The sequence below is a fragment of the Maniola jurtina genome, chromosome 12 (genome assembly GCF_905333055.1).
Source record: "Maniola jurtina chromosome 12, ilManJurt1.1, whole genome shotgun sequence".
NCBI lineage: Eukaryota > Metazoa > Arthropoda > Insecta > Lepidoptera > Nymphalidae > Maniola > Maniola jurtina.
Window position 1 is genome coordinate 12,945,957 of NC_060040.1, and position 12,859 is coordinate 12,958,815.

Below are 12,859 nucleotides of genomic sequence, written 5' to 3' on the forward strand. Positions count from 1 at the left end.
AGATATTAGTTTCTAGAATGTGTCTGCAAAATTTCATGGACTTTGGTTGCTTAATATTCAAATGAAATTGGAACTACGATTGTATGAAACGAGTGGAAACGAGTGACGGAGAGAGCCCTGTTAATATGCGGTAGTTATTTCGAAATTACAGACATACACTCCAATTTTATTTATTAGTATAGATATTATCTGTCTCGTTTCCACTCGCACTAAAATCTGACCAAAGTCAAAGTAGCTCTCTAGATCTGTCTTAGACTAGACAAGCATTTGATGGTAGACACAATTGACGATCCAAAAGTACTTGTAAAAGTTTATTAGAATAAAAAATATTCCGATTCCATTCTATTCTTTGGCGCGCAAAAATCTATATATAGCTTGTTCTACGCCTTACACGGATTTCATCCCCTTAAAACACCATCATTATGCAAAGAATTAATAGCCAAGGGATCATGTTTTGGTGTCCTTTGATAAACTGGCAACAGAACCAAGGTTTTGTTTTTAGGTTTCAAATCTATTAAACTCACTGGCGGCGGGGTCCCTAATAAACCTAACACGCCAAAGTCGTATCTTTTGGCGTTATAAGTTGTATTAAATTTTACTTTACTACTAGATAACGTTGGTCTTGTACTTTGTTGGTTATTTAGAAGTTTTCGTGAAGAATAGCCTCCATCATACACGTATCCTGAGCCTCTGTTGGAATTCCTCTGTATTTCATCGAGGGCTACTCTCGATGTATTCGATAGGGAGTTACTTATTTCCGTGAACATTATATTGCATTGATGGTTCGTGCGACGCTTTGACAGATCACATACCTGTAAAAATAAATAAATAGATGGATAGATAATTTCTCTCACCTTTAGTTTTCAGTTAAAGTAATTAAGTACCTAACATCATGAAATACTTCAATCATCTTACAAATTTAATTTATCATAGCGCTGATAGCTGGTTAAGACGTCGCGTCGGCTTAATATTTGCGGGGTCGGAGTTCGATTCCGGGCACAGCCCTCTAACTTATATCGGAGGTAGTGTGCGTTTTAAGAAGCGAAATAGGTAGCACTTACTTTTACGGTGAAGGAAAACGTCGCGAAGAAACCTGCATGCCTGGGAGTTCTCCACAATGTTCTCAAAGGTGTATGAAGTCTGCCAATCCGCACTTGGCAAGTGTGGTGGACTATGGCCTAAACTCTACTAATTCTGAGAGGACACATGTGCTCAGTAGTAGGCCAGTGATGGGTTGAAGAATTAATTACTATCATAATTACATCAAATTATCTAAGAAATTGAACAGTAGACAGTCGAAGAATGTACAAGTAGGTATTAGGTACTACTTATCTAAGTCACATCGGCAAAATTCGTTAAAGCTATCTAAAACCGACTAAAACCGAATGTACACCAACGAAATACAGATTAAGATTTTAAACACAAGAACAACAGAGACTCGTGCTGTCCCGCTCATAATTCGCGCGTGGGCAACAACCAATAACGGTCAGACGCGCCGCGCGCGTTATGATTGGTAGAGATATTTTTGCGCCAGTCAAAAATAAGATATCTGCGCAGGTACATCGGCGTAACTTATAAAAGTGGTAGTGCTGTACCCATGATACCCATTTTAAAATAATATAAAGGCGAAAGTTTGTATGTGTGTGCGTGTGTGTGTGTGTGTGTGTGTGTATGTTTGTTACTCCTTCATGTAAAAACTACCGGACAGATTTGGCTGAAATTTAGAATGGAGATAGATAATATCCTGGATTAGCACATAGGCTACTTTTTATCCCGGAAAATCAAAGAGTTCCCACGGGATTTCGAAAAACCTAAATCCACGCGGGCGAAGTCGCGGGCATCGGCTAGTTTTAAATAAAAGGCTTTGACTTAGACTTACCAACAACATTGCATCGAGCAAATTAAACAGTTTCCTCGGCGAGTTGCAAAAGTCATCATACCACGGTGCAAACAAAAAGGCAGCATTGAGGACTTCATACAGGTAGGATGGCCTGTAGTTACTGTACTCCCGGATTCTGTTCTTCATACCGAAGTGGTTGACGAATCCCCACTGGTTCAAGAGACCCATATTGTTAAGGACGCAAGACATCGCTGGTGGCAGATCTTTGCACTAATAAAAAGTAAAAGATTCTTATTCAAATATATTTTTTTTCAAATGCTTTTAAATCGTCAAATAAAACTAGTGTAAATAACGCAATCCTTACTATATATTATGTGTCTGTCTGTCTGTCTGTCTGCTGTTTTGACGTTTACCCAACAGTTTAACCGATTCTGACGAAATTTGGTACAGGGTTAGCTTATATCTCGGGGACGGACATAGGCTACTTTTTATCCCGGAAAATCAAAGAGTTCCCACGGGATTCCCAAAAACCCATCCGCTTAACCGATTTGTATGAAAGGTACCGAGGTAGCTTGCGTCCCTGTAATTGAAATAGGCAACTTTTTATCTCGGAAAATCAAACAGTTCCCACGGGATCCTTAAAAACCTAAATCCACGCGGACGAAGTTGCGGGCATCCTCTAGTAAAGATTAAAAACTGGAAAAATTCTAGTGTCAAACACACGTTTTTCGGTGAAACTAATTTTGACCGGATTGGATTGGACTGGCCAGATCAATTCCATTCCGGTCCAGTCCGGTCCGATACGGTCCAGTCCGGTCCAATCTTGTCCAGTCAGGTGAAGAAGTCGAACAAAAGAAATACGGTAACTAGTTACTGTTCACAACAAGTTCAAGTTAGGGAACTTGTAACAAAACGTGTAAGCTTTGACGTCGAGGGCAGGTGTCAAATGTTACCTACATTTATGCTAGGTAGCCTATGAATCGCCTATTTTTTTTTTTCACGTCACCCATAGCCTAATATAGTCGATTCAGGATCAAACCGAGAGTTCCCTCACTCTAGTTCACTCTGCCCTAGCTCACAAGCCGTCTTAGGCTGAGATCTATAGAGGGCACTTTGATTTTGCTCAGACCTAAGACACTGTTAAAACGAGATAGCATTAACCTGTCTCGTTTTAACTGAAACTTAAGTCTAAGCAAAGTCAAAGTGCGCTCTATAGATTTCAACCTCAGTTACATGGTATAGTCTGGGTTTTACCTGTTTGGTATTTGTTGGTATATCGTCATTATAGTTTCGGTATGTGAGTCTGTGTTTGGAATCCCACTTCAGTTCAAAATCACATTCAGCTCTCCAGTTGGGTTGGATGAAGTCGTCTATTTGCTGGCAGCAATCTAATGGATCTTGAATCTGTAAAAGAAATCATTCAATTACTTATCATCATCATCATTAAGATTCAAGATTCAAGATTTTTTATTTGCAGAAACATTTTTTACAGTGAGATGTTATTAAGTACCCATTGCCAACTCAATATACTAAGCTGAGCTCACCCTCAGCATTTTTTACTATTACTCTGATACAAGTTAGCCTTTGGCTGCGAACTCACCTGATGGTAAGTGAAGTGGATGATGCAGTCTAATACGGAAGCGGGCTAACTTGAAAGGGGTACGGCAGTTTCATTAAACCCATACGCTAATTGGTGTCTACACGGCATCGTACCGGAACGCAAAATCGCTTGGCGACATGGCTTTGCCGATTGGCAGGCTTCACATACATACTTTTGAAAATATTGTGGACAACTCTCAGAAATCAGATTTCCTCACGATATTTTCCTTCACCCTGGTGATATTGAATTGCTTAAACGGATATAACTTTATAAAATTAGAGGTGCCAGCGTTCAAACTACCTCTTCGATTTGATCGTCTTGTCCCTCCTCATCAGTAATAGTAGCGTATTCGAAGTTTGAAGCTGAAGTTGTAGTTTCTGGTAACTGAAAAGCAAGTAAATTCAAGTAACAATATGTAAATTGTAAGGTAGCATGAATCAAAGTAGTTTGACGATTTAGAAGCACTAGTAAAAGTTTATTTGAACAAAAATCTATTCTATCTACTCTACTCCACTCCCCTCCATTCCACTCCCCTCCCCTCCCCTCCGCTCCTCTCCACTCCACTCCACTCCACTCTATTCTATTCTAGAGTATACTTTGACTTTCCTCAGAAGTAAGTTTCAGTTATAACGCTGTCTCGTTTTAACAGTGTCTTAAGTCTGAGATAAGTCAAAGTGCACTCCATCGATCTCAGCCGTCATACTTTTAAATATTGCTTTCTCCAATTTTGCTGAACCTTTTTGAGGGAAGTCTGATTTTAGGCAATAAGATAACATTAAATAACCATTTGTTTGTACAAGTGTAAATTAAAAATTTATAACACCCCCGACAAGTGAAGGTTACAGTAACTAGAAAAGAGCTGATGACTTTCAAACGGTTGAACCGATTTTCTTGCATTATAGCTAAGAACACTCTGGATCAAGCCACCTTTCAAACAAAAAAAAAAACTAAATTAAAATGGGTTCATTAGTTTAGGAGCTACGTTGCTACAGACAGATACACAGATACACACGTCAAACTTATAACACCTGTCTTTTTGGGTCGGGGGTTAAAAATAATATGTATCATACAATATAGTAAACATAGAAACTACTCAGTACTCACCATATGGAAATTATAAACCTCACCAACCACGTTACCATCTGCCCTCTTTGTTGCTACGTCCTGAAACATTTTAGTTTTAAATACAAGTATAAATCATCATAATCATCATCATCAAAGTCAACCCATCGCCGGCCCACTACTGAGCACAGGTCTCCTCTTAGAATGAGAAGGCTAGGCCATAGTGCGGATTGGCAGACTTCACACATCTTTGAGAACATTATGGAGAATCCTCAGGCATGCAGGATTCCTCAAGATGTTTTTCCTTCACCGTTAAATAAAATTCTATTTCTTAAAACTCCGAAAAGTTGAAGGTGCGGGTCTAAAATCGGACCCTGGATAATCCGTATGGGAGGCAGATTACCATTACCGTCGTGTCCCCTTACTTCGCCTGGTTTTTGACAGTTTTTGCCTTCCCGCCTAGAGAGTGCTTTTTATTTCAAGTCCTGCTTTTAATATATGGTGGCTTTTATACACGACTATAAATTAAGACTATTACGAAAAGTAATGCAGTTTTTAGAATGCCTCAAAAACTGTTTTGACTGAGCTAGGCGAAGTAAGGGCAAAATTCCTAACTTCGCCTAGCAGGGTCCCTATGTTTATTGTCTATAATAACTGTCTCTGAAAAAGCGAAAGACCTATAGATTATGCCGCAAAATCATTTTGAAACGTATATAGCAGAAAACAAAGTTCATTTTAGAAAAAAATTATCGGTAGGCGAAGTTAGGAACCCAACTGACGTTGTTTCCATACATTTGTTCTTTTTTGCTAAGGGTTGTCAAAAGAAAGGAATCATAAAAAATACATATTAATACTGAACATGGTTTTCATTAAAAAAAATACAAATCCTTAACAGTTTTTATGAAATTTTTAATGAGAAAACTAAAACCAAAATTAAATTTAAAAACTAAATCAGTAGAAGTACCATAAAAAACAGGCTTTTTTAGAAGGTAGGAAAGCGCACAAAACCAAAAATGTTGCAATATAATGCAATAACAAATAGAAACAATAATTTTTGAACAAATTAAGTGTATATAACACAATAAAAGTAAGTAGTAAAAATTTTGATTGCCTATATTTTATACAAACAGAAATAAATCAATATTTTTTCTTCTTGAACAGTACAAAGTAGGAACCCATGAGACTAAATTTTTTACATTTTTTTTTAAAATAAGATTTGTTCGTTCAGTTGTGTTGTTGTATTCAGTTGGATAGGTGCCTATTATTATCTATACTAATAAATAAAATTGAAGTGTCTGTCTGTAATTTCGAAATAACTACCTCATATTAAGATTATTATATATATATATATATGGTTATTTGAACGATACCATAACTGAACTACACTTTTTGAAAATTTTTGTCTGTCTGTCTGTTTGAACGGGTTGATCTTCGGAACGGCTGAACTGAGTTTGACGGGATTTTCATAGACAAGTAGAGGGTTGACTAGGGAATAACATAGGGAACTTTTTTAACAGACTTTCAAAAGGGGAGTTTTGTTTTTCTACCTATGTACACCGAAATCTCCAAGATTTCTGAACCGATTTGCGTATTTTTTTTTTAATCAATAGAGGAACTTTGCGACAATGTTTCTAAAAAATTTACATTCCAACTTCTCAATCCTGATGCTGCAGGGGACCTGACCACCAAAACTGATAGGTACAAATGAATTTATCAAAGATTAAGTGACAACCCTAAGGTTAGGCGAAGTACGGTACCATCATGGCGGCCGCAGTTACCTTTTTGTTAAATCTTGATGTAACTCATGATCTACATAAGATATATTGAAAACAATTGTACAACATAAAAGACGATAAAGTAGTGATTTTATTTTACAATAAAATTTAGCCATACTTGTCGTAGATTCTTGGCGGCACGTAAAGTTTTTGACCGGTAGAAAAAAACATCTCACTTCCCGCAGCAGATAAATGGCTCTGGTCGCTATTGTTTTCAAGATTCAAGATTCAAGATTCAAGATTTTTTATTTGCAGAAACATTTTTTACAGTGAGATGTTGTAAAGTTAGTTACAAATGGTCAGGAATAGTATTGCCATAGATAACACTAGTATTGTATTTGGTAGGTTTTGAGCTGATCGGTTCCTTACTTTAGCAGATTTTTCGATGTTTTTAAAATTAGGCGAAGTATGGTTTAGCAGGCGAAGTCAAGGGACTCGACGGTACCAAATCATTTTGTATCAAAGATACTGAATATCAAATCTTTGAAAAGAGCAACCGCCGAGTTTCTTGCTGGTTCTTTTCCGAGGCATTCCGAACCGAAGATGCTTTTGACGATTTAAAAGTAAAAGTCTAGTTGAATAAAAGTATTTAGAATTTTGAATTTTTTGAATTTACCTGTATACTAGGTCCACTTCTAAAGGCCGTTTTCAAGTTCGCTTCGCGATAGATGTAGTGCAACATCTCAGTGAAGCCACACTCACTGAGCAAACTGTCATTGAACAGCTGTGGCAAGTCGCAGCATTTGGACTTGAAGTACTGAAACATTTAATACTAGATTTACTCCAATGAATATTGCTACGATAGATGTATTCTGAGCAATGGATAAGAACATTTATTTATACGGGACATTGTATTTTTAATTAATTACCTACCATTTAATTAACTCATAATTGTTATTTACATTTCATAATTTTCATAATTATTAACAATAGAATTGTAATTGTTTTAATTACCAATGTTATACTTTGCAACGCCCTGACGGGGCTTCATGTTGTAATAATATTTTTTTATGATGTAAGGACATGAATGCAAATAAAGAAAGAATAAAGAATAGTGACACTAAATTACCTATATAATATTTTGAAGCAGATGATGCCCGAGATCTGGTCTCTAGTGGATTTAGGTTCGTTTTAAAATCCCGTGGGAACTCCTTGCTTTTAAATTTTGGAATAAAAAGTTGCCTATGTAATTTCCGGTACGCAAGCTAGTTCTGTACCGAATTTCATATTTAAATCAGTTAAACGGATGGGCTTTTAAGAATCCCGTAGAAACTTTGATTTTACGGGATAAAAAGCAGCCTATGTCCGTTCTCAAAATCTGTTAAATTGTTGGGTCTGCTGTAAAAGCTAGCAGACAGACAGACAGACTCATTTTCGCCTTTATAATATTAGTATGGATATATCATGATACCCTATTTGCGATATTTAGGTATTGATTGTCTGAACTTTCCCACATTAGATCAATATAGCTTATAGATCTAGGTCTAGGATTTCCGGGTATGAAAGATCGGTTAAGTAGATGGACACAACAAGATAACAAACAGATAGACACTAGACAGACACACATTCGTATTTATACTAAAGTATAGGTTAAATTTTAAATAGAAACTCACATTTTCTAAAAACTGAGCAGATCTTCTTTCTAACGGCATATTCTCTTGCAGATTCTCGTACCGGCTGTAAATAATGTAATGAAAACTTATGGTTTTCAAGTAGACTCAAGGATTGTGAGTTTAGCAGTCCATGTAATAATTCGGCAGTAGGCTCTCTCGTATTCATCATAGCTGATTAAAGTCGTGTATGCAATTAAGTGCAAAGACATAATTTTTTTTATAAGACATAATATATATATCTACCTTTGAGAAAACATGTAGTTATTTCCGGCTAGACTTGACACGGGCGCGCAGGCGTCGCGTTGCTGCCAGTACTCCAACGGGCAGCCCTGTAAAAAGATAACTCATAGCCAGAAAAATATACCAGGCAACAGAAAAACAATTTTACTAGGTATAATTATTATACCTAAGTATAAATATATCAGCGTTTATTAAGACGATCACAGTCGGGTTTTAGTTTTCAACTTTATCTTGTTCCTTTTGAGGTACGGAACCCAAAAAATGATTAAAGATTTAGATTAGTAGGTACCTGAATCAATTTATCCATAACACAGTGCAACAAGCCCTGTCCGGGACACGTATTAGTGTATTTTTCCATCGTTTGAAACTCATAGCACCTGTCCACAGCATTATCCGCAAGGATATGCCATTCAGCTGGAAGACGACCCTTGATGAATTCACTGTACCGATCCTTTTGTGGTAACACTTCGGTGAAATTGAATTTTCCGTTCAGGCATTTCCATTGGTCGCACTGTGGATGCAGAAAAACAGTTAAAAAACCGGCCAAGTGCAAGTCAGACTCGCGCACCGAGGGTTACATAGGTACTCGGGTATTTTTTCCGACATTTTAACATTGTACATGATAAATCAAAAATTATTATGGCTAAAAATAAAAAATAAATTGTTTTTTAACCACTTGGTATAGCTATCGTACTTTGAAAATTGAAACATATTTAAATATTTTTTTGTTATGTCACCACAAATTCACGGTTTTTGGATTTATTCCTTTAGGTACTTGTGTTATAAGACCTACTTGTCTGCCTTTCATGATTCTAGGTCAACGGGAAGTACCCTATCGGTTTTCTTCAGACAGACAGACAGACAACAAAGTGATCCTATAAGGGTTCCGTTTTTCCTTTCTAGGTACGGAACCCTTAAAAACCAGCCGTCTCTCATTTTTAGGAGAAAATACATTTGACTGCACTGAACTGGACCGATCCAGTCTAGTCCAGTCTTTTGTTTCAAAAATGTTTCTTTCCATAGGTGATTATACATCATTACCACGCGGGAGCCTCCATGATATCCTCTGAAAGCTGCTAGAGTCGATACCTGGAATGATAAGGAAAAGTTATGTGTACCTAATCATTTATAAGTAGGTATAGTACGCGACAGGTTGAGATATCAATCGGGGTATGAGGCGGGGGGACACCCACACGTTACCCGCGCTCTCCCCGCGCGTTGGGTGAGCGCGGGAGTTGTGCGGGTGTGCGGGGCGTCCCCACCCCGGTTGCCATCTCAACCTGTCGCACACTATAGGTACGTAGGTATGAAAAAAAAAACAAAGCATCATTAAGTAATCACTAAGCAGACAAGGTATGAACGCTAATTACTTACGTAGTTATCAACCTTAGATTTACAATTAATTAAAATTACAATTAACATTATGAAATGTTATTTTACTAAGTAGCCATCCATGTACATGATAAGAGCAGAAGATCAATAATAAAATGTACTTATTGATTATTATTATTATTTTATTATTGGGCTTTCAAATTGATTTTTTATGATCAGCCAGGTGATCAAAAAGGACACATGGGCGAGTTGTGGGCTTCTTCTCAAGACTAGGGCGCGTTTGGAATATTTTCTACCTTTTAGTTTTAAGTTGACGAAAATAGTTATTACAATGACCTTAGGTAAGTGCTAGGTAGGTAAGTAGGTAAGTATTCAAATTATTTTGAATTCCACTTTCAGTTTATCAAGGAGTGGTGAAGGATAAGTTATGCTTAAATATCTTACTAGAAATAAAATTTTTAACTTACCGTTTGCAACAACAAATATATGCACAGAAGCCGCATTGTCACTACGACGGATAAACAACGACTAATAATTATAATAACAACTTAGATAAAGGCAAACAACTTGATCTTATACCTACTTATGCTTGGGTCAACTGATAACTCGTCCATTCTATGATCTTCTGGCAGAGAGTTGCGATATTCCTAGAGCCTGTTCTTTGGGCTGGTTTTCATCTAAATGTTTACTAATTCGTTCAACTGCTATTTTGTAGAATACCTTATAGATTTTCAACATGATTGTTGCTCTATAATTAAATATGGCTTATTGGTCTATATTTTAATAGGACTATACTTAATTCTAAAATAAAACCCACAAAGAATTCCTAACATAATTTATTGGAAATATCCATAAATGAACAGTTTTACACAATAAGCTACGAAAAGCATTAATATATAAACAATTGCTCAATGTATAAATTGCGATTAATATTGCAAAATCCAAAGACACTAAAGCTGAGATCTGTGAAATAGAGCGTACTTTGACTCTGCTCAGACTTTATGAGACAGAGTTATGTGAGAGATTAGAGACGTAAATCTGTCTCGTTTTAAGTACGTCTTAAGTCTGACCAGCGTGCTATAAAGCGAGACTTTATGAGACAGAGTTATGTGAGAGATTAGAGACGTAAATCTGTCTCGTTTTAAGTACGTCTTAAGTCTGACCAGCGTGCTATAAAGCGAGACTTTATGAGACAGAGTTATGTGAGAGATTAGAGACGTAAATCTGTCTCGTTTTAAGTACGTTTTAATTCTGACCAGCATGCTATAGAGTGGGCTATGTTGGGTAAAATCCGTAACGAGGAAATCCGTAGGAGAACCAGAGTGACCGACATAGCTCAACGAATTAGCCAGCTGAAGTGGCAGCGGGCAGGCCACGTCTGCCGCAGAACTGATGACCGCTGGGGCAGACGTGATCTGGAGTGGAGACCGCGTATCAGCAAGCGCAGTATGGGACGACCTTCAACCCGCTGGACTGACCTTAAGAAGGCCAGCGGGAAGTGGGTGGATGAGAAAGGCGGAGGATCTATGTGGCGCCACGGTCTTAGGAAGGTCTATGTCCAGCAGTGGACGCAAACAGGCCGATTGATTGATTGAAGTCTGACCAAAGTCAAAGTACACTCTGGATCTCCGTCCGTAGATCAGTGATTTACTTTGTCAGATTTATGTCAGAGAGATTTAATCTAAATAATTTTTAAATACATGTCAAAAATTGCGGAACCAGCCGGATTGGAGCCTGCGTCTTGTGGGCTCGAGCCCGACTCTCTGACCACTAATCCACGGTTTCACTTACTGCCAAATGTGTGATGTGTGTTCACTCAGTACTGAAGCGACTGTTAATAGTCACTTCAGTACTGAGTACTGAGTAGCTGCAAAGTGTCGCTGTGTGTGTATTGAAACTGTTTCCAAAGGCCCTATTACAATGCAGCTCTTTGAACGAGAAATGGCATATTTCTTTTTACTATACTTTTATAATTTTGATGCAAAATCTGTCAAAGTACGCTCTTAAAATCTCAGCCTACAGCTAATACAACTCAAAGTTGTATACGTCACGTTAAGAGCACGCGTCACGAAAGTTGAAACCCAAAAACAATAATATAAGTAGATATTATGCTCGATTATTACACTTCGTGAGATGACATTAGATCATCATCATCACCATCAACGCATCACCGGCTCACTACAGACCACGGGTCTCCTCACCGAAAGAGAAGGGCTTTGGCCTTTGTCTATCAGCTGGCTAAGTGCGGATTGGCAACATTCACACACCATTGAGGACATTATGAAGAACTCTCAGGCATACAGGTTTCCTCACGATATTTTCCTTTGCCGTTAAAGCAAGTGGCAATAAAGTACTTAAAATACAAATAACTCCGAAAAGTTCGGGAACCGGGATCGAAGCTTTTAGGAATCTTTTAGTGGTTAGGATTCCTAATCGGAGGTGCCCCGACCTCCGATTAGGAATCCTAACCACTACACTAAAAGCTGTGATAGCCTAGTATTATAATAAATAGATATACATAATATAAATAAAGATGAGTGGTAAGTATGTAGTTTGCGTCAGGTCGGCATGGCAATCGGAGTATGAGGCGGGGGGACGCCCGCACACCTGCACGTCAGCCGCGCTATCCCGCATCGGGTTAACGCGGGGGCTGTGCGGATGTGCAAGGCATCCCCACCCTGATTGTCATCTCGACCTGTCGCGTTCTATATGTACCTACTTTTCATTTAAGTTGGTTTCTTAGTAAATACTAGCCGATGCCCGCGACTTCGCCCGCGTGGATTTAGGTTTTTCGAAATCCCGTGGGAACTCTTTGATTTTCCGGGATAAAAAGTAGCCTATGTGCTAATCCAGGATATTATCTATCTTCATTCCAAATTTCAGCCAAATCCGTCCAGTAGTTTTTGCGTGAAGGAGTAACAAACATACACACACACACACACACACATACAAACTTTCGCCTTTATATTATTAGTGTGATTTCAACTTTCGTGAAGAATGCTTGTATGAGTAAATGAATAAATCATGGTTTCGTGGAATCACAGTCAGAGAGAACTAGAGTGAGGCAACCACGGAACTCTCGGTTTGATCTTGAATCGACGACATTGTCAAACAATAACGTGCTAACATCTGACGAAGCCTCGACGTTTTGTTAGAAGGTCCCTAAACTGTCGTGAACTGTTTCACAGTTGCGTTGCGCAGTCAATAAAAACAACTTCTGCAAACAGATGCTGAACTTCATAATTCTTAATGTTGGTAGAATTGGACCTGCAACAAAGGAATATACCTAGGTAAGTACATCGTTGAGTCTCTAATGACGTCACAGAATACACTATGTGTGTTGTTCTGTAATTAAAAATTTAAAACCGTGAATTTGTGGTTACATCACAAAAAAAAA

The 12,859-nt window shown here is 37.9% G+C and overlaps 1 protein-coding gene across 1 annotated transcript; it reads right to left on the reverse strand.

The window, feature by feature from the left end:
• Positions 1-183: 183 nt before the first annotated feature.
• LOC123870225 lies at positions 184-10,015 on the reverse strand. Its single transcript, XM_045913443.1, has 11 exons — positions 9,930-10,015; positions 9,172-9,219; positions 8,420-8,641; positions 8,134-8,219; positions 7,891-7,954; positions 6,894-7,034; positions 4,545-4,604; positions 3,741-3,824; positions 3,095-3,244; positions 1,880-2,110; positions 184-812 (listed from the first exon to the last, which is right to left on the reverse strand). Exons 1-11 carry the CDS (start codon positions 9,963-9,965, stop codon positions 399-401), a joined length of 1,536 nt encoding a protein of 511 aa, XP_045769399.1. The 5' UTR covers positions 9,966-10,015; the 3' UTR covers positions 184-398.
• Positions 10,016-12,859: the final 2,844 nt, after the last annotated feature.